Below are 27,265 nucleotides of genomic sequence, written 5' to 3' on the forward strand. Positions count from 1 at the left end.
GGTCCTACTGATAAGTACTGAAGCTGCAGTTTATCAGTAAGCAAGGTACCTCAGTGCATTAGGCAACACCTATGATAACATAAAAGGCATTCTTAATACATCTTCATTTCTGGAATAAGTTAACCTGTATCTATTGTGACTGCACAGTCTTTGTCAGGCCAAAGACTAAATGAGAGAATTAGAGAGCACTGTTGGCTTTCCCATCCTTTGCATCTCTCTTTTTTTTTTTTTTTTTTTTAGATGTGCAAACCAATGGATCCTAAGTTTACTTAGAAGGATATTTAATATAATTTCCATATCCCAATTTACACAAATCCCAGTGTTCTGTGGCTTTTCATATCTAAGCCTAAGGTTTAGGCAAATTTCTCCTACAGTCTTTGATTACAGATTGTATTAAAATGTAATAAACTTGTTAAAGCTACAGTTTCACTCTTAAGGAAGTACATTTTCTGCTAGAGCCCAATTTATATTTGCACCATACTTCATATTGTCCCATTTATGAAATCCATAAAGGGCACTGAGATACTTGCAAAGGAAACTCAAAGTGAAGAGTTTCTTGATCTTTGCTACCCAAGTTCTTCTCCCAAATTCCCTTTTTAACTTCTTCAGCCATCTCAGGTTTACATGTTTCTGAGGCACCATATACATTGGCTTTCCCCTTCTGCTCTGAGATGTACTCTGTAAGCAGTTGAGAAGGGAGAGACCAAACATCCCATGTTATCGATATATAGAAAGGCAAACGAAGATTGGCATAAGAATGCTGCATTCAGTGATTAAAGAGATGGTTAGCAAAAAGATTGTTATGATGAGAAAGAAGAACATTAACTCTAACAGTTATGAGAAAAAGCAATGTGCTATTATTGGTGTCAATGGAAACTGTGCAATGCATAACAACTGAAGCACTGCACGTGACTGCATCTTTCCAGCAAACACATACTACGAATTGTTATGAATTAACTTTCAATGAGTCAACAAAAAGACTTCTAAGAGCACTCAAAATAAACTTATATTCTCTCTTTGTTTCTTCTTAACTAACCATGAACATTGAATTAAAAGAAATATGACCTAAGTCCATTAAAAAAAGCAAACTAAAAACTACTTACTTGTCGAGCTTCTCCTGTAATACTGCCAAAAACTCATAGCAATTCACAATGTTATCTGGCAGCCCAATGTTAAAAGCATGCTCTCTTGCCATATGATTGAGAAGGACAGATCTACAAAAGACATTCAAAAAGAACATTACATATTTTTGAATACATATGAGAATTATTCAATTAATGGCTTGAAATAAACCAATTACTCTAAAAATATATAAAAGCCAACATTAAATAAACAACAATAGTGTTGCTGCCAGTGCTAGTAAAAAAAGAACACAACTTTATTGAAAAAGGAAATTTTCAATTTCAGCTCTGCTGAACATTCAGTAACATTTCAACTGCTTAATCCGCATGCATTAAATATAATCCTTTAAACAAAAATTACAATATAGTTTATTTTGACCCTTACTGTTAGCAAAGCTCATTTATTAACTTGAATAAGCAAATCACATGTTTCAAAGAACCATCTCGAGAAACATTCTAAAAAGCCATTTGTCAGTTTTCTCTATGCTGAAAGCAGAAATTCTAGGGTGTGATATGCTTTTACATCAATATTGCTACACACGGCACTAGAATGCAAACAGCACTCAAAAATACATATGAACAGACATAATGGATGTTCAGGTAAGTTATTTTTCTAATAAAGGTGTACTGGTTAGTTTCTTAGGTGCCTCAACTTCTGCATTTGGGGACTAAAGAAACATCCAAGTGGTAACACTGCTGAGCCTTGCTTTTACCACAGTCCCGGCATGATTTTCAAATCACGTATTTTGTGAGACCCAAGAGTAAGCAGAGGATGAAGTTATTGGGGGCTGAATGATGTGAACTTCACTACACCAGGCAGTAAAGAGAATAGGACACTCATACAACGTTGGGATGACCTGCAGGGACATGACCCCAGGTTCTTCTTCCTCTCCAGAGTACCAGAACTACCCATGCAAACAGACATTCAGGGATAAGACTCAGTCTCTCCAGCTGAAACAGAAGTACTGTATAAAACCAAGTTTTCATCAGAGCAAGCACTTGGATGCAACTCTTGCTCGCACTTGACTGATGCAAAGCACTCCATTCTCACCCTAATTTTCCTCCCCTCTTTTTCATTCAATCTTCAAATTCACACTGGTTTGGTGAGTCTTAAACAGGAAAATGTGTAACTGGATAGAAATATTTTTTTAACAGCCATACTGGCTTAAACAGCTCTCTTTGCCACTAAAACAACTGCTGAAAAACTATGTCTCTTTAAAATGGTTCAGTTCCCAACTCCACCTTACTGTGTAGAATAAAAAGTCGTACTGGAGTAATTAAAGGATTGAGAAGTGGGAGGGGGTCTATTTAAAATGGCACTGTAGTTGAAAGAAATACTTAAACTACACCTTAAAATGAATTCTATCTTCTGAGTCCTACCATTAGGCAGTAACTGATTTGATGACATTAAAACCATAAACAAAGATGCTGAGCAGATATGAAAAAATGAAACAAAAGCAAACAAGTCAATAAACAAACCTGTTTCCTGTGAATTCTTGATCACAGAACATACACATACTATGAAAAGTTATGTCGTATCTCTCTCGGTGTTGCTGTTCTAGTATTTCTTTCTATGAAAAGAAACAGATACAGTTATTCAGATAAAAAATAACCATCATTCCATCACATCAGCTTATTATACTGCTTTATCCTTGACTGGTAACAATGAACATACAAAATTAAAATGTGCTGCTGACACAAACCAGATGTTAGTATTTTTTGAGGGTGGGTTGCCACAAAAATTACAAGTTTTTTCAAAGGTAGAATGTGCTCCAGTCAAGTTCCATCAAAATTCTGCTAGCATTATACAAGGCGCAAGAAACAAACACAGTGAGATTTTACGCAGCTATTTAAATGATTCTATATATAACATACCAGTTTATTGTTTCTACTTAGGTTCAGATTTACTTCTGGTATCAGAGGGCAAGTTTATGGGTAACAACATAACTCCCAGTAGAATGATAAACTCAATTTTACATGGCTAATCGCAGGCAATCTAGAGGACTTTTTCATAATATGGAACGATGACGAGAGCCCTGGCAGTTTCTGCAACAAGCTATGGTGCGTAATAAACTCAGGGAAAAGGGAAAGCTGATCGCCTTTACCACTGGTCCTGTTTGATGTAGAGCAACAGGCTAGGCTAGACACTTTGTAACACTTGACCACAATTTTCCTAACAACAACAAAATCATGCAGCAGGTGATTTTCTCTGGTGCTGTAACAGCAGCAATGTAGTTATGCTGTGGAGTTACTACACACTTCAGATGGAAAGGCCATAATCATCTGCGACATGGGAGAATCGGTGTTTGGATTAAAACTTAGCATATTTTCAGCCTGGCAGTACACTACTCTGTACTTGTGTTTTAAGTACTGATAACTAGTAAGGGATTTATTTTCTGTGCAACACAGAGGTGCTACTGCCTGCTTTCTGACATTTGAGATCCTGACTGAATTTGTTAGGGGATTTTCTCAATCTCTTTATCTCCTTAAAGCCTGCAACAGTGGAGCTTTGTGTTTCTCACCTACCTCTTTAGTACCATTTTTGTGTGGATTAAGGGCCAAACTTGCCCACAGTCTACATCTAAACTCACATTCAGCTATGCCTGTTGGGTAAGATCCATAGAAAGCAGAAAAGAGAGAAAAGTAAAGGAAAAAAGAAAGGAAACACCCCCCGCCCCCCGCAAATAAATAAGAGGAAGGCTTGAGGTATCGTCATTACAGGCCCAAATGTGTCCTGCAGCATCGGTGGGCGGGTGTGGGCCTACCACAGCACATCCTGTTGCCCACTGAGAGATGACAGGAGGCTGATATTGGGCAAATAAATGTCTTGTTTGTTTCTTTTCCACAAGAGCAGCATGCTGTATCCAGCAAGGAGCAGTGGGATGAAAAGAAGGCCTGCTGGAGAGCGCAGGAACGTGCCACACCTGAGTTACATTTGGCCTAGGGCCAGCGGCTGCTGTGGGGGACGAGTGCACTGTGCCTTAGCCCATTTTAGAGCCCATATTCAACCACACAATTTGGGAGCTGTAGCTGTTGCACATCAGCTAAGAGTCTGTTACCCTGAAAATGCATATCGTGGGGCTTTTTTGTTCGCTTTTGTACTACAAAGTGTACATTTTCTGTTGGAGTCAGGCTCAGCAGCGCCTGCTCAAACTCCAAGCCATACCTGCTCATATCCTGCTGTGTTATGCAAAACGTCTAATAACAGAAATAGAAATCCCTGTTTTTCAGGGCTGACTACTGAAAGAGATAAATAGAGCATAACACATCTTGTGAGAGCTCTTCAGCAGAGACACAATTAAGTAAGGATATCTGTCTGCTCCACAAGGGCAGTGAACACCCCACAGCACATCAGTGAGAACCAGGGCTTTCTCTGGTACTTGTAGCTGTCACCTCTCTCCACTCAGCAGCATGTCTGATGCAGTTTGGATTTGAATTGGAAAGCATCTGCGTGCAGTTTATATACTTTGTAAAACGCACTAGAAACAATCTAAAAGAAAATCAAAAGATACCACGTACAATTCAAACATTAAGATAACAAGGGTTTAAACAGCCCCACCCTCCAATTAACATAGCTTCCAACGTAGCTTCCTCATTGTACTCTACTAAGAGGGAAAAAAAATGTTCTGCAATATTTGGCTGCCTAACTCCAGATTCCCATTTCATACAAATTGCTTACTGCAGCCCTGGTGTGCTGCTACTCCCAGTTATGCCTGGGGGGTAAGGAGAAGCATACAGAATGTGCTCCTGCTAGTCTGCTCTCTCACTCTTCCCGTTTGCCCCTACACCAGCATGCTCGGCAGCTGGGAAGCTTTGACTAACCCAGCATCTTTGCTTTATCAATTTACTCAACGGAGTTTAAAAAATATTTTCCAAGGTAGACACTACTTTCATCAAATGTTGGCATCGTTCGTTGCTAGAGGGAACTTTCTGAGCCAGCAAGCAAATCTGGTACTTGCACAGGTGAGGAATTAAAAGCACTGGTTCAAGTCCAGCAAGCAAATCTGGTACTTGCACAGGTGAGGAATTAAAAGCACTGGTTCAAGTCAAGTTCAGCAAAAGCAAGAGGTCTGCTCTTCTTCCCTACAGACACTCCCCAAACACCCTTCTACCTCTGCTCCATTGCTGGGACTCTGAAAGGAGAACAGCAATTACAGTAACTTGCATAAAACTTCTGAGCTTTTTCTGAGTGGAAACTTTCAGCTGGTAATGAAAGTCAAGTTTAAACTGAAGTTATGAGGCAGGAACTGAGTAATTTACTTTAATACCTGCACCAGTTTGCAACCCATTGGAATTGTTGGGGCTATTAGCAAAAACATTTCAGCCATGAATATTTTCCAAAACTTTTTTAGGATACTGTGTCGTATCAAAGTGTCAGAGAATGAGAGGGTGAAGTCACTTGAGGAAAAAGTAAACAGATCACAAAATACACATATGTTAGTTTTCTTTTTCCATAATGAATAAAAGAATTGAGCACAGACAGAAAAGGTAATCCAAAACACTACAAAAGTGAGTCAAATGCCACAGCTTGATATCAGGAAAATAGTTTACAATATTGATACAGTTTGTTGAATGATTCCTAACCCCCATCTCTTTATCTTCTGTGAGATGTTCTGACAGCTATTTGTCCTCCATTATTTATGCCATATTCTATGATTTGCTACCCAGCCCCCTCCAAAATCCATTACTTTACTGAAGTTTGTCAAACTAGTTGTGAAACAACCATTGACAGAACAGATATCGCCACTGATACAAAGTAGAACTTAAATTACAGAGGCTTTTAGTCTAAACTCTTTGTCCCCACAAGCCACATGAAGCTTATGCGATCAACAAGGCACTGTCAAAAATAAATACTGCTATATGACAAGTTCTTGGAAGCACATTTTTAGACAGAGCCTAGCTCAAATAAGCAGTAGATACGACTGCGGCAGTTAGCAGCCTCCCATGGAATAGCTTTAGGAAAATTCTACAGGACATAAGTGGTTGATCACCTTCAAACATGGCAAATGGAAGCTGGATATTATTGAACATACTTACATGCAATTAAAATGTAGTTGCTTTGCAGGAGTACTTAATGTAGGCAATAAAATCAAATTCAGTTTTAATCCAATTCCCCTTTTTTCTGTCTGGATAAAACCTCTTCTATAGCTTTTAGTTGTACATTTTCTACTCTATGGGTGATCTACCATAAAAAAATCCAACCAAATTACAAAATACTATCTATTCTGTGTTTTAACTAATAAACCAAAAAAACATGGTAAGGATGTGAAAGTGTTTATACCAGGATGATCATCTTTAAATACACCAGCACACTAAACTACTAATACAAAAGAAATTTGATCATTTCAATGACAATTTGTAATTTTGAGTCTAGAAAAATGCCCTGCACATTCATGATGCTCAGTTTGAGGTTGTGAGGAGTTCAGACTTCCTCCTAGGATATGGTAATTTAAAATGAGCCTGAAAAACATGTGCCTGTTCCTCTCCTTGGAAGCAATATTTTGGAAGAAATTACCTGTTTTTTTCCAGAAGTGCTTAAACACTATGCATCAGCAAGAATTCACAGTGATAATCAGTAAAACACGAAAAATGCATACTTGCAGCTGGTAAGCACTTTTCCCTAAACAATTACTTCATCTCTGGTCTATAGTTCAAGAGATGTTCAAGACACACAAAATGCCTTCAAAAGGTAAGACTAAAAACTAACTCCATTGAACGCCAAAAGCTATGGATGCAGGACAGTTGGTTTTATGGCACATTAGACTTTTCTGGTATTGTAATTCCTGTTACCCTTCCCTCCAACAGACACTGTATCCCAGCTGCTAAATTGTCTTTCTTTATTGCTGTCAGATCATTGCTTTTTAACAAGGCCCTCATAAATAATTTACGTAGCTATTTAAATTCATGGCTTGGATCACTGACGTAGAACAAACATTCACAAACAGTACTCAGCACAAGTTTTGCTGCTTTTGATTCCAACCTGAAGAAAGAATTGGTGGTCAAAATTTTGCCTGTTTTTAACAACTACATCAGTTGGTCCAACAAAAGTATATCACTTCTTTCTCTAAACCCTGTCTCTTTATAATCACAGCACTTCTGATACATACCAAATTAAGGCAGAAAGTACTTCTCTAGCTCCAAGATAGAGGCAGATCACACTGCAGTTTGAATCAAGATCATGCGGTGACTTTGACTGCAATGAGACCTGAATTTATCATTCCTCAGTCCAGGAACCCATTTGTGCATTGTAGGACTGGATTCTGCAGTTCAGTCTGTAAAATTGAGCCAACAGCAGTATGTGTCTTCTTTTTTATGTTCAGGACCAAAAAAAAAAAAAAAATTACTGCTATAAGCCCTCACAAGGCAAAGTCCAAAGTTTCTTGTCCAAAGACTTAAGCATACAAGTAGTCTAAGTATTTCAGTACTGGGGTGCATTGGGGCAAGAGCATATTGTAATTTGGAGTTCTTGTTAGCATCTGTCCTGCCAGTTCTGGTCCTTCACTCCCATCCTCTCTAGGCAAGAGACTAGGAAGACAGCACGTTATACAAATGATCACTTAAGAGAAGTTCTAATGAAAGCTTTTTATAAATGGTGCTATATCCTCTGGGGAGGTAGTTTGCCTAAAGATGTTCCTTTGAAGAGGTAACTTCATGAATGTTACAGGGTGAAGGACTCAAAACATCTGAGCTCTCAGTCACACTGTTGTGAAGAGTGCATGATCACAGGCCACACTCCTGTTACAATAATGAAGTCATTAATACTACTGAAATCAGTGTCTGCCTGAGAAATGAGGTACTACCAGAGATAGCAATGTGGGTGTGAACTTGGATCTAAATAATATAAGATAGAGACTCCATAATAAGAATATGTGTTTTACCAAGCTCTCCTAGGTGATCTCTCAAACACAGTGTGTATCTTTACTTGTAGTTTCTTCCAATTTAAATAGAAGTTACATATCCCTGCTGAGTGCTCACAGAAACTAGCTATTGCTGTAGGCCAAAGGAAGCAAGTGAAACAGATTCTGGTTTAAAAACAAAACAAAACAAAAAACTCATGCTGGCAGATCACAACAAGAAGCTGCTTATACACTTTACTGGCAATAAAACAAACCAGCACGGTACAATGAGACAAAGACCAGGGCTGGTGACACTTGAGATGCGCTACAGTCTCTAAAAACTTGCCAAGCACATTATTTGACAATTATATACACCATTAGGATAAACTACTCTTGGAGTAAGAGAATTACATTTGGTTTTGTGCCTACAGTTTCCTCAAAGATTGGCTGATTGTACTTGTAGCTGCTAAATAGGAAAAATATTTACAAAGAATCATGGTGTCAGAAATTTCATGTCTCTCTAAAGACCTTCAATCTTAGCTGTGTATCAATATCTTGTCTCCTAACTTCTATATTCAGTTTCTCTCCTTATTGATCACTGTATTCAGTTCTCCCACTTCAAACAGTACTCTCTTGCCTCTTGAGTACAGAAAAAAAGAATCTTCCAACTCTGTAATCATTATCATGTCCTCTCCAATGTTATTTCAAGAAGAGTGCCTTTTCTTTAATATTATCAGAGATGCCTGCTGGAGAAGCCCTTCAGGAAACAGCTTAGCTGTAACATGCATGGGAATACCACAAAATTGTCAGGATAGGATGTCCAGTCTGGAGAACACTCAACACTTTCGAAGCCAGCTGTCACACCATCAACATACATGTGTTTGATGACTACTTTGTGCACTTCTCCCTCTCATCCAGTGAATGTGAAAATTCATACATAGTTAAGGAATGTCACAAACAGAGCCCCACTGGCTAGACAGACAGACTGGCATGTCAAAGACTAGTCATTAAGGAATGAAGGATGAGAGACCCACTTTTGTGACACAGAAGAGATGAAAGCAACGGGGCAGTGACCTACTATCTTCCAAGAGACGCTGCCTATCTGGAGATGAAACTGAGAGTACTCCACTTCATCTGGCACAGGCTGATATCCCAAGTGGGCGTTCCTGACTTTTTACTAGATACTCAGATAAGACGTTACCACAAAACACTGTGAACAAGAATGAAGTAGGAAAAGGAATGGGTAGCGTTTTCCTGAATCTTTTCAGTTGAGTTCAAGGTACAGGCATAGATGAACATCTACTGGAGAGGCATATATAGCTATAGAAACAGTGACAAAATAGGGAGCATTTAAGAATATTATCATACGGCTGGGGAAACAAAGGCTACCAATAAGCCCCCTGACAAAGATGAGAAAGAGCATCTTAGGACATCAGCTTGTCAACTAAGTGGGGAGACTTTAAACTAGGTTTGAAAGGACAGCAACAAAAAACGCATAGAGAAATAAGAGTTGTGACTGACTGGAAAAACAGGAAGTTGGGAAGAAAATGGTGGTGGGTGAGGGGGAAAGGATGTAAGAAGGAGAACAAGCTGGACAACCTGCTGAACCACAGATCCTAGTCAGACTGAATGAGTACAAAGACCAAACTGTAACTTAACTGGCATTATAATGAATTGGCAAAAGTCTCAGGATTGTAATACAACTGTTATAAATTTATTGTAAAACCTCTGAGGTGCATTCTTCTGACTATTATTTTGCATGGCAAATTGCCTCTTAGGAATAGGGAAAATGTTTTTTTCTGTACCTTATCCTTGATTCCAGCCTAGTCTGCAGAGCTTAAGTTCAAAGTGAACAGTGGGAATGACTAACTGGGATGGCCATAAGGGATTGTTCCCCTAGCTGTCTGTCCCACTTGCTCTTAGGTTCTTCCTCTCTTCCCTGTCACTCCTCTTCTTGAGTTGACTCAGCTACTGAAGCGATACAAGCTAGAACCTACACTTGAAGAGGCTGTAATCACTGACAGGTCAGATGACTCAGGCTTTGAAAGTAACTGTGACACTGATGTAGAAGACATTCTTACAGCTTGTTCAGGAAGCTGAGTCAATTAAAAAAGGGAGGAAGAGTTTCACGATATGATGAAAACTAAGTAACTGTGCAAAGTTGTATGAAAATAAAAAGAGGGTTGAAATTGCATTAGACATGTACCACAGGCTGCCAAGCTGAAGCAACAGAAAGGTGAAGCTTGTCTGAACTAAGACAACCAAAAGAAGATGGAGACAGGCTAACACGGTAAAATGAAACAATAAAAACCAACCTCCCCCCCAATGCCAAATACATTAGAAATAAATGGCAAAGTAGAGATCCATTACTTAACGTAGGAAGAGACCAAACACAAACAAAAGAGAAATGCTTGCAATATTCAGGGCTTCAGTCTTTTCAGGAAAGGTTAATTATGTCACAACCATTAATGAAATGCATTTAAAACAAAAGAAACAAAGAACTGAGACCAGAAAAGGGTAAGAAAGGGTTAAAAGTTGGACGTTATACGCATTCAACTCTGACAGAATTTACCCAAGAGTCATTACAGAATTAGATAAAAAGATTTCTGACCATTAGTGTGGCAAGTCTTCAAAAACCCATGGAGGATGGGCAAGGTACCAGAGTGCTTGAGAAAAGCAATTAAATACCGAACATAGCAAAGAAGGACCTATAGAATTTCAGATGTAGGTATTAACATGCTGACACTATTAGCTACGCTGTAAGCACTTCTGATGTTGCATTACGCTAAATCAGGCTAGCATCTCAATCCCTTCCAGTGCATAGCTTCAACTTTTTGAACCTTGTCTCAGCTTAAGCTTGTGACAAACCGGGAATCATACAAACAGCTCATCCTGGGAAGCTGGTATAGCTGAGTCCCTCTTCCAGTTTTGGTGAAGACTCCTCTTCAGGGTCTATTTACTGGGAGGAAGAATAGCTTCTTCACCTAAAACTGCCAGTCACATGACAGGAGAATAGCTGTAAACATGACAGCAAGACAAGGTCAATGCTGTGGTAGGAAGTGTGTATTTTCAAAAAATAGGTTTAGGGTTTTTACCTTTTTTAGAAAAATCTTAAAAGATAAGCCCAAGTGCCTTATACTTATACGGCCCCTCCTAGTATCTTGAGTTTTGCCGCCAGGACTTCCTTGCCTGGTACTGCTTCACAACTACGAATTCTTTGTCAAGAGTGTGTTTTTCCAAAAGACCGTATCTGTTTTGTATTACATAGCCTTGTCAGCTATTTCAGCAAATTGTGCTCTCTAACCTAGTTCAGGCTCGTTCCTTGGCCTCTCTCAATACATCACAGTCACCATAATGTCTCTGCACGACATCCACCTTGGCTAGCTCCCCTGCTGCAATACAGCCTGAAATATCCTAAACTGAAGTTTCAAAACTGCAAAATGAAATTCTTCAGCTAGCACATTTCAAAGACAACATTTTTCCTTGTTTAGGCTTGCTGTTGGATATAGCAGTTAGGATTCAAAGGCTGCAGAAACATTACCAAAAGTTGTAAAGTTCTGGTCTTTATTCTGTGCAACTCACATGAGCCCATTTGCCAGCTCACTCTTAATTGCTGGACTTGTCTGGAGGTAAAAGACTTTGCAAAGCAAAATAACTATTTAACTTGCAAGTCAACACTCAGATTGCAGAAAAAGGAAATGAAAAAATAAACAGACTTTATTGCTGTAACTAAAGTGGTGACTCCATTAGCCCCAGCTACAGCTGCAGCTTGATTTCACAAAATCCTGCTGTAAAAACTGAAGATACAATTCTGATATTTAAAACAGTGTTAATAGCAAAGGCTATTTCATACCGTAATAAGAATGCATACCTCTTTCTTTTCTAGCTTAATTTCTCTGTAAACAAAACCAGCACTTGCTTTGGGCTAAACCCTGCACTCTTTTCCGAATTTGAGGAAATGTCTATTTGCAGAGGAGATGAGATGTCTCACCTGCCAGAAGACTCCGCACTCCCTTGACACTGGTAACGGAGAGAAGGCCTAGTTGGAATAGGACTGCATAGCACAAAACACCACAAAAGCAGAAATAAATGCCCTTTAAGAAAAGTACAGTCCAATGTGTAGCAGCCAGGAGTTACTATTACAACAGACAGTTCTATGAAAACATTAGCTGCATGCTTGGTCATGACCCTCCTTCCTTCCTCAAAACCACAAACAACATCATATATGCTTGGGAAATGAACATCATTATGACACTGCATGCCCACATGCAATATTCAAGATGTCTTTCATAACTTCAAAAGGATTATAGGAAACTGGAAAAGGTACAAAGAAGTGCAACAATGATGCACAGCGAAGAACCTCCAAATAGACAGCATCCTCAACCTCAAATCACTGAATCACTGAGGTTGCAAAGGACCTCTTGAGAGCAACTAGTCCAACCCCCACGCCCAAGCAGGGTCCCCTAGAGCTGGTTACCCAGGACTGTGTCTAGTTGTGTTTTGAATATCTCCACAGATGAAGATTCTACAACCTCTCTGGACAACTTGTTCTAGTGTTTGACCACCCGCACAGTAAAAAAGTGTTTTCTTGTTTTCAGAGGGAATTTCTCGATTTTTAATTCATGCCCATTGCCTCTTGTCCTGTTGGTGGGCACTACTGAGAAGAATCTGACTCTCTTTTCCTCATTCCCATCAAGTATTTATACACATTGATAAGATCCCCCCTGAGTCCTGTCTTCCAGGCTTAACAGTCCAACCTCTCTCAGCCTTTCCTTGTATGAAGGATGTTGCAGTCCCTTTATCATCTTTGTGACCCTGTGCTGGACTTGCTCAAGTAAGTCGATATCTTTCTTGTACTGGGGAGCCCAGCATTGGAACCAGCACTCCAGATATGGTCTCACTAGTGCTGAGTAGATGGGAAGGATCACATCCCTTGACCTGCTGGCATCACTCTTCTTAATACAGTCCAGGATGCTGTTGGCCTTCTTTGCCATGAGGGTGCACTTCAGGACATAACTAATGAAAGACATAATGTAAGGTAGATAAATCAAGAGACAAATCATGAATGGTTTGGATAAGATTAAGGACGAATTGTTCACTACCTTTTCTGGTACAAAAACCAGCCAGGTGTGAGGTGAGAGGTTCAAAAGGACCAAATAGATGGTTCTCTCCCTGTGTGTAGTTAACCTGTGCAACTCACTGCTGCAGGAAGCTGTGGATACTGGAAGTTTGTGTGGGTTCAGAGTTGGAGGTTCATGAAAGAAAAATTTATTGTGTTAATAAACACAGATACAATGTTGCTGAAATAGGAAATTCTTGAGCTGTCAATTGGTGGAGACTAGGAGAATATTTTGAGAAAGAATCACCACCAGATCAGAAGCAGGCAAACACCACAGACGCCGCTGTCAAGGATAAGATACTGATCTAGACAAACCTTTTTTACTGATCTAGGATAGCTTCTCTTACAGTGAATTGGAAGAGAAGCATGCTAGGCATAAGTGCATCAGCTGCTTTTTTCTGAGTGCAGCCAATCCAATGCACCTACACAGGAATGACGATTTCAGCTGAGGCAACTCCAACTCCATGGGAAATCCTCAATGGCAGAACTACCGTAATTCTCCTTTGAAGGAGCTGGGATCCTATGGAGAGCTGTGTAAGACTTGCACATACTCCACAGGTTCTGGGCATTCGCTAGTCATGTGCCGTGAGCTGCAGAACATTACTTTAGCCAGCAAACTGAAACACCACTCACAAGGTAGTTGAACCAAATGGATTTTGCCTGCCCATTCCAATTTTCCTGGGGATTAGAATTTGGTTTTTGTAAGCGTCTCCTTCATGCTGAATGCTTATGATTTAAAGTGTCTTTAGTTGCATGCTGTGTACGTACAGACTTGTAATAGAAACATATCAGAAGAAACAGCGTAACAACGGGTTAAAAGGCCTGTGTTGACAATTCCCAGGACATAGCTGCCAGGAGTAAACTGAGGAACGTATTTATGTAAAGAGCATATAAGGCCTGCACTCTAACACCTCACAAAATATATGACTTGCCAGCGGAAGAACCTGCATCCTAACATGAGGAGACTGGCAACAAGGCTGCTATGTATCACATAACATTAATTTTTAAATTAGCTCAACAGCAAAAACAGACTACAGATGTGTATTTCAAACAAGAAAACAACAGAAAGGCCCCAGTGATCAGCAACCTGGACTAAGAGTCATGGAAGCTGAAGTCAGCAAAAGCTTAATGTGAAGGACCACCCATTCAGAACTGACAACTCCTAAAAGACATGAGAGGTCTGTCCAAAGTACTAGTTGCCATCACCAAGCAATAAGAACCAGAATGGTTCATGAGGACTCAATAGCTGGCATTTCTTCTCCTTTGCATCTCACAGAAGCAATACTGGTCAGACTTCCTCCACTCAGGCACCGTGGTGCTTGTGAGTATGTGAGTGTGAACTAATGAAATCTGGGTGAGAGTGTGAACGCACAAAAGCAACTTGCTTGCAGATTTTGTAAGTAAGTATCACCTTCCCTTTTCACAATATCACAAACTGAGTTTTATTTTGCCAATTTCCCTACATGTATAATATTATACAAAAGACAGTGTGTCAATGCATTGCAGATTCTTCCAAGAAGAAAAATGTTGAGCACACTCAGCCTTTTTCAGTGCTCTGGGTGTAATTTCCACTTCTGTGGAACACTGACAGACAACCTGTAAATTTATTCCAAGGAAAAATCTATAAACAAGGAGTTTGTGTATGTTTGTGCAGCAGCTAGGGAAATCAGCTTAAAAAAATATAAAAAATCAGAATTTTGCAATCTAGCAAAAAATGCTTTCACTTTAAAATGCCCACTAAGTTACTGTATGTTACACTACAGAACTGTTTACCTCAAAAAATGAAACAACAGTAATTTCTTACCAGTCTCTTTTGCTGAAGCTGTTCTCTAAGTAATCTGTCTTCTGGTAAAGCATCACATAGAAGAAAATAATTGTCCTGTTCTTCTGTTAAGAGATTAAGAAGAGTGGGTAAGGGATGGGAAGTTGCAGCTGCTTTGAATATTTCTGGCACATAATTTGCTAAACCTTTGGAATGTGTTAAGAATGTGAGAATGTGCTTTTTAATCTATAAAAGCCGGTTATTTTAATTTCATAACTTAATGAAACATGCTTAAATATTTGTATATACATATTTATAAGACCTTTACAGCATTTATATTGTAGTACAAAGACAAAAGTCTTGCATAGGTTTTCCCCGCTACCAGGTTTATTAATTTTTAAGATGGTTCTTCTGGAGACATAAAGCAATTTTAATCATTTATATTGGTTACAGTATAAAGTCAGCATGAAAGAAACATGAAATCACCTTTAATTTTATCTTTCATGTGGGATTTTCAGTTATTTCCCTAAGTAATTTTCAGTTTTCAGTAGTTATCACCATTTATTATACCCTCCCCTTACTCTGACCGATCATATTACCTTTTACCATCAGATCTTGTTCCATCTGCAGATATGCACCACTACTGTTTAGTAACACACATTGAGACTTGCCTAATTTACATTTCTACTTATATGTTTTATCCACATTTTATGTTTACTAACCTTTTTACTATTTATGTTCATATCCAATTTAATAATAAAACAAATCTTTCAAATGAATTACCTTAAAATTACTCAGCATGTAAGAAAATATAAAAACACTTACAAAAATATTTTGCATTTGAAAGTTATTTATTAATCAAAGGGCTATGTGGTTCGTGAACTGAAGTGACCATTATTAAGTCTTCTACAATTTTAAACTTGCTAGATTTCAGCCTTTTCCATCTTTTCATACAGAAGGAGGTGTGAAGAAGAGAAACCCCCTGATTTCTGAGCTATCATATTTGAAGGAGATAGCCATTAAAATTAACAAATTTGTTAATAAACAAACAATGAGATACTCCCATTGTCCTCTGGAAGGGCTGTTGATGTTTTATAATTCTGTCAAGCTCTGGCATTCAGGCACTTGATTTGCAATTTTCAAACAGAGTGGTAAGTGTTAAAATTTCAGAAGCAAAACCATACATATGTAAGAGAAATTCAGTTATGGTCTTTGGAGTGTTTTCTAGGACTATTTTTCTTAAAATAAATTTGAAAAATTAAACCAATTTATTTTCATCCATTTTGTACTCAGTTTTCACCTTTCACACATGTCTGACACTGGCTGCATGCATTTCTTCCTTTCTTTTAAGCTCTCAATGGAGAATTAAAGATGCAGGAAAGACCTAATGTTCTCTTATCTGCTTTTAGGTAAACTACATTTTTCTGTTAGAAAAGGGGAAGCCAAAGAAATGCATCGGCTATTTCTTGAGAAAAACACTTCCTTTGCACAGTCATCACTGTCCTTATGACGGAATGTCCCACTGTGCCAACCAGTGATGATGGAGTGTCCCGCTGTACAGCAGAACCATGAAGTATGGTCTTTGGTCTTGTGTTGGAGCCCAGAAGATGGCAGTCTTTGTGCCCCTACCGTGAAGATATTGTCTCCTAATACTCTTGGGGCAGTAAGCACTGTGTCAGGGCAAAGGAAGGGCAACTGTGGCCCTGATGCCCAGGAAGCATTAGTGGCATCAGTGGGGGTAGTGGACAGGGTGAAGTTGGAAAAGACAGCTCACTGGGAATGTTTCTCCATGTTTCTGGAAGGACTGTCACCAATTATTTATGTAGTGGGCACCAAAGCTTCCACAGCCACGATGTAAGCTGCACTGCTTCTAGGCCTTGATTTGCAACTGGCCCTAATTTGGCGTTGAAGCATATATTGAGCTCATCCTCACTCAGCACAGTGCTGAAGCACATGTTGCAGTCCTTGGAAAAGGTAAGTTTAAATATGTGGTTAAGAGTTAAACATTACTTATGTGGTTTTCTGACCTAGTGTCAGATTACTTCACACTTGGCTGATCAAAACAGTAATATATGCCAGAAATTATCACATGACCTGGCCAACAGAGGGTAAGCAAGCAGCATACTTACCTAATGGAGCTTCTGAATTTGTTCTTATCACACTACAAAAGTCTGTGATGGGCTGTTCTGCAAACCTTTTCTTCCAGTACAAGATGTAACTTTAAAAATAAAGGGGAGATTATTAGTGAAAAAGGAAACATCAAAAAAAGTCTAATAAACAGTTAATCGGCTCTTGCTTTTTCCATCCTCTAAATTCTTAAGAGTGTTTTGTGGGTTTTTTTAATTCTTGTCTCTGTTTTTTCTTCATTTAATCTAGTTTTCCAATTCATTAAATTAATTCAGCTTCATTAAAACTGGGTTTAACCATCCTGTCAAAGTGAAGAAATCAATAAGACAAACTTGCATTAAGCTTTACATAAAGACTGTGACCTGTTCACATCTTCAGACAGAAGTGCCTCTCAGATGCATCTTTACTGAAAAGATATACTACAGAGTACTCTCAAATTCCCAAAACATTGTGGTCTGTGTTCTGCAAGACAGAGGCAGGAATCTGAAACTCAGTATAAACACCAACTTGTCAAAAGTGAGGTTTTGGCAGGTCTCCTGTGGAGTTACAGTGAAAGCTGTAGCTTGGCAGACAGCTAAAAAGACAGAAAAATTAAGTCCCCAAACACCTGGGGGTGCGATAGCAGACAGAATAAGGAAAGCCCTATACACATCTTGAAGGTTTAACCCATCAACTACAGTTGTTTAGAAACATTCTTGTACTATCATTGTACTACAGCAGCATTAACAGACCCCAACTGAGATTAGGTTCCCACTGAACTAGAAGCTACTGTCTAACCAAGAAGAAATCATCACCTTCAATTACATGATGAAGGGAACCAAGCAATCCTTGTGCTAATTATGCAGAATCTTACTACAAAAAAATAATGTGGAAATGCTTAACTGCATGCTTATATTTATATTTATGACTCATGTGCAAGATATAAATCGTATGAAAGTCGGTAAGGTTAACTATTCAATCACAGCTTCCTATTGACATGTCATCAAATTTGGAAAAGAATCATAAAAAACCAGATATCATTATTATGAGGACATTTCTAAATAGTTGTAGCTTTTAATACTTGCGCAATCTAAAAGTTTACTTACTACAGCTATCACATCCCATGATGGTTCATATTACCTCTATTTACCATCTGTCTTACTATATGAGGACTTTAACTGCAGCAGCCAAGGAATCAGCACATATTTGTTCCTGCTAACTTTGACACGGAGACGATTAACCTCCGGTACAGCAGACAGCTAAGCACAGTGAAGCCAGCATGCATGGCTGAAGCTCATTCAGAGACATCATTAGATGTCAGTGAGAGGTGAGCATTTTGTTGTCCCCTGCCTACTGTTTATAATGCACAATGAAGCAGTGTTGCTGCTACATAGAACAGCAAGTCTTCCAGAATAAGTAATCCTCAAGCTTTTAGGATATAAATGTGCAAATGAAGGGATTTCAAGACATCATTTAGTCTGTCCCCTGCACTGAAATAAATGAACACTGTTCAGACAAACTCACCTAACCATAACTGTTTGTGCCATGAAGCTTACTCTTAAGAGATTTCATATCATAAGACTTAACCCAAATAATCAATGATCAAATAAAGCCAATGTCATACTCTCAGGGAGAGCGAGTGAGTGATCAGTGTCCATGAGTGATCATGTCCAGTCATGCAGTGGAAGATTATTCCCCTTATCTCTTCCCCTTGCCTAATGCCAACTTACCTTTATTCTTCCAAGTTAAAAAAAAAAAAAATAAAAGAAGTTTTCCATTAGCATTGTTCTTCTCTGAATCACAGAATCACAGAATCACTAAGGTTGGAAAAGACCTGTAAGATCATCAAGTCCAACCATCAACCCAACACTACCATGCCCACTAAACCATGTCCCACAATGCCATGTCCACATGTTCCTTGAACACCTCTGGATTCTCTACTTGTAGTTGTGTCAAGAAATGTATTCCTAAGACTGATTGCAACTCATTGCTAAGTATAAAAAAAATACTATGTTTTCATAGTTGTTTCCCTGTATTTTCCACACTTCAGTTTAACACCTCAGATTATACTTCCTTTTTTTTTGCATAGTATTAGACCATTTTACTGATATTCAGTACAGCAAATAAGAGAAGGCACACTTCAGAGTAATAACTCCATCATTTCACATCCTGGGGCCACTTTCTGTAAGATTTGGCTACCTTCCAATTGCATTAGCAGCAAAACGAATCTAAATAGACATTTTCTTGAAAAGGTGATTTTAAAATACATTTCTATTAATGCAGAATAATCCCCCTCAAGCACACTTAAACTGGCGGTCCATGACTGAGCAGCTCTGATCCCTTTATTTATTTGAGGAAGCTAGCATTATCTCCAGAAACATTGCATTCTTGTTCTGTCTGCTTTCAGCATAAAACCAAACAAAAACAAGTATCAGTTTTCAATTTTAAGCAACGTTAAGCTCAAACATCTAAATAAGGATTTATATGGCTTACATTTCTCTTCCTAAACTTCATCTTAATATTTCATTTTTTTCTCATCTTGACAGACACAAGTTATTGGCTTTGTCTGAGTAACTAATCACAGGAGACCTACCAGAAAACTCCTTTTAGTTGAGAAATTATACAGCTAACATTTAAACACTGCAACAGAACTATCTACAAACTGGCAGGTACTGTCTAGTCTACCGCCTGGCCCATACATTGCTGTGTGTGAAAGCAAAATGCCAAGCAAGTGCCTAGTCTCTGAAGTTACAAGCCAGCTGGGGCCATGCCAGCTACTGGAGGAAGTTAAGAGAGAGAAAGCCAAATGTGACCCTGCTGAGATGATCAATGACACAGCTGTAGAAGGAGTCACAGTTGTATGTAGATCACAGTACTGTAAAGTATAGTTAAGGATTAAATGGGATTTCTATGGGGAAATACTGGCATCCTTAAAACAGAGCAAATGAATTTCATCCCAGAATGTCAGAGATCCTTTACTAAGCAGCTTCTGCATACAATACGCAGCTTTAGGACCCTGCACAGTGGTAGAAATGGTCTTGTCTTATAAGAATAAACTCCAAAATTAGGAGAATCGATTGTCTAGAACGTGCTTTATGAAATAAACAGCTTTCTAGCTTGTACACAACTTGTTGATTAGTGACAGGACCTGAGAAGTCCCTAGGATATGTCAAAGAACGTCTAACACAGGAGTTGCCCTCTGTTCTAATATCGAGTCCCCTGGTCCCAGCAGCATCTAGGGGCTGGGGAGTGGGAGAGGACTGGGAAAACAACCTTAGAATCCAGCAACAAAAAGCTCACAAAAAAAGTAATACAAATCCTCCCACAACACCCTACTACTTTTAAAAGTATTTTAAAAACATGATATCTAGTTTTCTGAAGTTTTCTATAATATCTGCACACATACAGACTCATTTTAAACAATATTACCCTTACCTTCTAAAATCTGCAACCAGTTTCACATCTGCTATGACGAGCTTGTGTTCAATAATCATGTGCTTCAGGAGCTGGTTTTGTTCTGCTAAGACATAGCATTCTTTGCAGAAAATACAAGGCACATAGGGAGAACTTTCTACAGCAGCACCACCACTTGGACTTTCTGGCAGAGACAGAGGCTCCAAAATACACTCTGTATCTAAAATAAATAAAAAGAATAATTAATTCTGAGTAAGCAAATAAATCTACATCACTTGGAGTACTTTTAGGCAGTACATGTAAAACCTGTTTTGTCGGGTCCCAGTTTTGTTGCATGGATCACTCCGGGAACAAGGTGCTGGAAAATGATTTGACTGCGTTATTTCCAAGAATGACGGTGGGACGTTAGCACAGGACAGTTCTCAAATATCTGCTCCAACTGAAACTCCCAGCTGACACCAAGTCAAACAGACACAAGTGCTCTGCTTATTACTAAAGGAAGTTTTATGATGAGAAACCTATTTTTCATCCTTTCACTACCTAGTCTACCTGTTGACATGAATGAAGCTACTCTCTTTGTCACATTCCTTATACTATCAGGAGGCTTTAGACTGTATAGCACAAACTGTTTTGCATGTTGATTTCTCCTAATTATACTTTTTTTTATTGCACAATACTTCTATCATTTTCTGATTGACTCTTGAACGTCTGTATGCATTTGTCTTGCCTTTTTTTCCCATAAGCATCTCACTTACTGTTCTGTGACAAAGGAAAAGACCGTTCTTTATAAAGATTACTGCCACATGGAAGCTTATGGCCACTGAAACACTTTCTAACTGTACAAATGTTGAGGAAGGGCCAGCCATACTCCATGTGGAAGGTCAATGGCCTCCGTTTGTACTATACTGCAGCAGTCAGACATAGGTTGCTCAAATGTCAGCACACAGAGGTGAGTTGCCGGCTGATGTTCTCCAGGTTTGCTGCTATTTGTAGTTCAACAAGTGGGTGGACTGCACAGTATTGCAGTAATATTGCAAACAAGCAGAGTGACCCAGGGTATATGTGTGTCCCCCACATTTAAACAATAGCAGTGTAAATTCATAATCTCTTCCACTGGTATAAATTAGCGTAATTCATTAAGAAACACTGTGTGACCAACAGATTTCAACAGCTGACCCCATGAGCCTAACCAAATTCCAGTTGTCCAGAAATAAACTGTGGTGTTCATTTTCCAAACAAATTATATCTCAGTTTTTGGTAAGGATTTATCTTGGAAGCAAATGCCAATTTCAGTATGTATCTTCAATTTTAGCTACATCAATTTTGGATAGCAAAAGGACAGTAAAAGCAAATAGAAAAAGCTCCCCAATATTTCCTGCACTCTGAGGATGAAAACTGAAAAGAAAACATCATGGGTCTCCTTGATTCTTGTTATATGAAGTTAATTTGTCCAGCAGCAGAATAAACTCCACGCCTCTGGATTCCCACACGAAGGATGTGAACACCTCTGAAAAGAAATGAAATTTCACAGAATCACAGAATGGCTGAGGTTGGAAGGGAACTCTAGAGCTCATCTGGCCTAATCCCCCTGCTCAAGCAGGGCCACCTAAAGTCAGCTGCCCAGGACCGTGTCCAGATGGCTTCTGAATATCTCCAAGGATGGAGACTCCACAGCCTCCTTGGGCAACCTGTGCTCAGTCACCCTCACAGTGAAAAAGGTGTTTCCTGATGTTCAGACAGAACCTCCTGGGTTTTGGTTTCTGAAGATATCTAAAGAATTAAGAAAAAGGCCTTCTCGCAGACCTATTATTTTGTCATACAGGCATTTTAAAATGTGTAAGGTTAAAGAAAGTTTAATTAACAATATTTATCAGATAGGTAGAAGAATCAATGTATGACAATTTTCACCCTACAAAATTCACATGTATGTATTATATATTGGCAAGCACACCGAATGTGATAATTTGATAACTTGTCCACATGGAGAATTTGAAAAATAGTTTTAAAAATCATACCCATTTAGGTTTTTTTCCTAGGAAGATAAGCTAATGAAGCAGTGCCCTCCCCATCCTCTGCCAAGACTTTGAAATATCCAAAGAAGGGCTGCAGTTTCAGAGATGGACCTGGGAAATTCCTGAAAGTTCTGTGATAAATTTCAGGTAAAAGAAGAGGCACGGAGAGGGCAACAGGACTCTGCCATCCGTCACACATGCTGTTCAGCAGCAGCCGGCCAGCCATCGTGGACGTGTAGTGCTCCAGAGCAGGCACAGCGTGTGCCAATGGCTGCCCCATGAGGGTCCTGCAGGGGACAGAGGGTAAGCTGGAGCTACTGGGATCCACAGGTGGGAAAGGGTACAAAACCATAGGAAATACGGCTTTATCAGTTCCATAAAATCATAGGAAGTACAGCTTCATCAGTTCCATGCTGCTCCTGGAATAACACATCTGCCCTGCACAACTGTTGAGGCTTCTACTTAGGGCATTTGAAAAATAAAACTTCCTGCAAAGGCAGTGACTTGGCTGAAGTCTGATGGTCAGGTTACACTGGATTCGGTTTATACCATAAAACTAAGCAGCGCGAAGAGATGGCAGCACACAGAGCATGGCATTACGTGGAGCAATACAACTGCTGTTGACAATCTAACATTTTTCCTCTCATAATTTTACCTTCACTTCAGCCCATTCCCTTCCCCCAGACATTTCTTTATTAAACTGGCATTGTACAAATTGTTCCATTTTTCCCTACTTTTAAGAACAGCAGCTGCTACACTAAATGCTAGAGCAATTCTCACGAAAGGGTCAGCTCTCCCAAGCAAAACTGACATTACCTGTAAGACTCTAGGTTTGTGCATTCTTACAGTCAGTATTAGTTTGTAGCCCGAAGAATCATTAAAACATGTTTACTGAGAAAAGTAGAGCAACTTAATTTCCTTTGCAATTGCTGACTCTCACTGATGCCAAGAGAACTAAGAAGATACTCTGTCAGCCAGTTCAGCTGTGCCCAGTAAGCAGCTACACTGCTTTTTGTTCATTTTTGGTTTAGGTCTCTTGCAATGACCTATTTAAACATTTAGAAGTCGAAATAAACAAGTACCTATCTGCCTCAACAAACTGACTTTCAAAAGATAGGTGTGTGTGGCAGGAACTGCTACTCAACATAGACAAGGAGCCGATACAGTTATTTAGCATGAGTACTCGGGAATAGCAATTGTTTGGGTTGGAATAACAGAGCTGTTAATCTTTAATTGTAGTGGTGAGTTGCTGAAAGTTGCTGAAAGGAACAAAGGAACAAACTGGGGTGAAGATTTTTTTGCTGCCCAAAGAGAGTAGCTAATACTAAAAGAGAAGAACTTAAATATAGACTGCTGGACCAGTGTGACAATTGTAGAAGCTTATGCAATTTATTTCAAAGGCACTTAAAGGAAGAGGTGAGGGAAAAAAGAATCCACGAAAATATTGTTGTACTCATCTGCTGCAGAAAACACTGAACAAGAGAATAAATGCACGAGCTGAACAAAGATGCACAGCCTTTAGCGTAGCACTTAATGGACTAATACATAACACAAACATCAAAATAGTACAAATAAAGCTAAACATATTATTGAAATCTCTGCAAAAGGAGCTAATTTTGATGCTATATTTGGAGCAGAGTGGCCACAGGTACTGAAGAAAAGCTGTTAACTAAAGCACAGCTAAGGGCTAACAGGGAAATAAAACCACTCAGATCAAGTTCTCGGACTCCATCAGGACTCCCACATGCAGAGGCACTTGAAAATGAGGGAAAAGCAGCAAGTTTTTGTCTTAAAATTAAGAATGACTTTATAGGGTCAGATTAAACATCCATCTAGTGCAAGTGCCCTGGCTGACAGTGGCAAGAAGCAATTACCTAGGGAAGTATATAAAAACAGGGTAAACAAACAGTAATCAGACAAATAGCATAGCCCTCCAGAAATCTGAGAGAGGAGAGTTTAAATCACAGGCTGTACACGTACCTCAGTTTAACAGCATTTTATGGCTTTCTTTTTTCCATGGATTTGTTTCAGCACTGTTTGAAATTGTTGGTCTTTAACACCTACAAAAACCTGTAGCAACATTTCATGTTCTCGTAACAGTCCTTCATTTCTTGTTGCCCTTCTTCAGCTCTTGGCTAGGTCTACTCCACCCTTCTTCATGTGCTGAGGTGGGGGGGTGATTTGAAAACGCCCCAAGTGTGGAAGAAAATGGATTTCTAAATCAGTGCAGTTTTTCCTCCATCTCTTCTCTATTTCTTTTTTATTCCTAGCATTTTGCTTGCTTTTAGGGTCGCTGAATTAAACACTGAATTATCTTCAGTGATTTAGAAGTCTCAGAGAAGTTGTGAATCAGGTGTTAGTGTACTAGACAGTGGATATATTCTTTGTGTTTACTCCCATATGTGTTACTCTGCATTTGTTAACACTGAATAGCACTTTTTTTGTCCAGTTCGCTCAAATACCATGATATTCTTCTGCAATGCTTCAGTTGGCCCCCCTGCTTACCATTTGGGAAAAAAAATGTGTATTAACAGCAAAATTTATCACCTAACCCCCTTCCTATTTGTGTCTGTGGTGAACAGCACAGGACCTAGCTCCCTGTGAGAACAGAGCCCTATAAAATCCATCTATTAAGTATCTGCCAAATCATCCTGTCACCACTGAGTTTTGCTCCTCCGCCTAATGGAAAAACAGCAAGACTGTTATGCAAACAGATATCCCAAAGGCTTCAGAGAAAGCCCACTGAACTCAGGAACTAGGAAAATCCCTGTCTCATTCACAGAATTGACAGTTGACACCATGTTGTTCAACCTTTAACAGGACAGACAAAATTGTGGTCTTTTACAGCTATTTCAGAGCTAAAAAATATAGATTAGTAGAAAGAAGAGACTAGAGGAATACATTCTTTGAAAACAAAGACTAAGAAGTATACCCAGTTCTTCAGGGGAAAATAAAATTAATATTTTGAAGACATTTGACAACGAGATGGTATAGAAAATGATTTGGATTACACAAATTACTTTCAAAACTAGAATAAGCACTATTTTTTGTTATAAGCACCCATAGGATACCTAGTGCAATGGAATCCTGATCCCTGCACCGGAACTCTACACACAATTACAAGAGTGATAAAAGAAAATGACAAAAAGGCTGCCTATTAAAGAAATTATATGGCTTTCTTTTATTTGAAGTTTTGTTACAATACAGACTAGTTAATCTTCACAGCTAATGAAGCAATGGGCTCAAAATGGATTAATTTTCCTTACTGGAACATTTTTAGTTTCAAATACAATTGTTCTCAACTCAAAAGTAACGTTAGTTTGCACATTAAGTAAACGTTACACCCACACAGTTATAATACAGACTATAGCAGTACAGGCAATGTATTCTACCTGCACAATCACACATGCAATTATCACAAAGCAATATGCCGTGTCATTTTATGGCCAATACAATAGATGTGAGTATTATAAAGAGAAGGAAGGAAAGATTCAGCATTTGAAGGTGAGTTGTGAATGGCAAAGTTCTCAGCGATGGTGTTACACTGGTGTAGCCAGTGTAACAGCTTGCTGCCACCAAGGAGTGAAGTGATGTCTTGTTATCCTGTCTTTCTCCACCTTATCCTACCACACCTAGCCATCTACTATTGCCCTTCTGCTTGTGCTGGCTCCTGTGTTTGCCAAATCCTTTGATGAGTCGATTCAGCTCTTTAACCAGACAGAACTACTCACTTCTTTCTTTTTGCTCAATAGTGTCAAAATGCTCACAGAAAAGTCCACCAAGTGCAAAAGCAAACTAAAGAGTGCACAGTGAGAAGCAGCAAGATGAAACAGGACCTTCCTCTTCTCATCTCAGCTTCCTCCTCTCTTCTCAGCTTAACAGCCTCAGCTGTTTCATGTAATTTTACCATAAGCATGCCTTATAAAGTGTGTAAGGTTCCTTCAAAAGCATTACACACAAAGAAAAAGAAAACACCAAGATTTTATCACTGTACTTCCTAACAAGGACATCCAGGACTGGCTTCAGTTCGCAAAACCTACTGTTGTCAGCATAGGCATACGTAACACACTAAATGCAGTAAGAGCTGTTGTGCTCAATTCTTCTTGGTTGCACATCTGAACTATGTGCTCTGACTAGATCTGGGGACAAGTTGAACACTGCTGCATAAATTACGTTCTCTAACCAGAAAGTGGAGGTACTGGTCTTCATTATCAACGAAATAACTTCACTGTTACAACTCCTAACTCACGTGGCTTGGCCCTGGGGTGCAACCTGCAGCCGTGACTTGAGCACCAGAGCTCAGGAAGAGGCAGACCCCTCCAGCAGGCAAACAGCAAGCTGAGCAAGGAACTCCAAAAATCAGTCTCCAGGGAATGTTGAGGAGAGGGGCACTTGTACCCTTCTTTTTGAAGCTTTGCCACCAGATAAAAAGGAATGAGAGTCACAAGACCAGAAGGAAAGGAGATAATATAAGTCGAAAGACGAGGGTTTTTAACTAGGGAAGAAGTAATATGACTAATTTAAAAAAGATTAAGCATTTTATTACCACATGAAGAATACTCTGAAAATTCGAGACTGCACGTAGTCTGAGAAATGAAATGATGAAAGAGGAATTCATACAAATTGGCTTAAGACACAAACTTACAGGTTTCCTGTAATTTTTTGCAGTTTGTGGCACAACAACAAGGCTTTAAGTTTAAGAGTGCATTATGTAAATAGAGACATGCAGAGTATATATTTATAAGCCCACTGTTGGTAACACAAGGATAATGAAACAAAATAAGAACATCTGCTGGAATGTTAAGTGTCTTTCTAATTAAATCCAGTAGTTGAATGAATCAATTCATTACCAACAAGTCTGGTTTATTATCTCATTAATACAGCTGGTTAATATT

General features: G+C 39.1%; 1 protein-coding gene across 1 annotated transcript in view; it reads right to left on the bottom strand.

The window, feature by feature from the left end:
* The window catches only part of ZNF277 (zinc finger protein 277), a 61,715-nt gene that overhangs the window by 15,668 nt on the left and 18,782 nt on the right, over positions 1-27,265 (bottom strand). Inside the window, exons 2-6 of the mRNA XM_059816114.1 lie at positions 20,380-20,578; positions 16,968-17,056; positions 14,881-14,963; positions 2,601-2,692; positions 1,104-1,214 (exon numbers count right to left, since the gene is read on the bottom strand). Of these exons, the coding sequence (XP_059672097.1) occupies positions 1,104-1,214; positions 2,601-2,692; positions 14,881-14,963; positions 16,968-17,056; positions 20,380-20,578 (574 nt within the window). The remainder of the gene's footprint in view (positions 1-1,103; positions 1,215-2,600; positions 2,693-14,880; positions 14,964-16,967; positions 17,057-20,379; positions 20,579-27,265) is intronic.

The sequence above is a fragment of the Gavia stellata genome, chromosome 4 (genome assembly GCF_030936135.1).
Source record: "Gavia stellata isolate bGavSte3 chromosome 4, bGavSte3.hap2, whole genome shotgun sequence".
Classification (NCBI taxonomy): domain Eukaryota; kingdom Metazoa; phylum Chordata; class Aves; order Gaviiformes; family Gaviidae; genus Gavia; species Gavia stellata.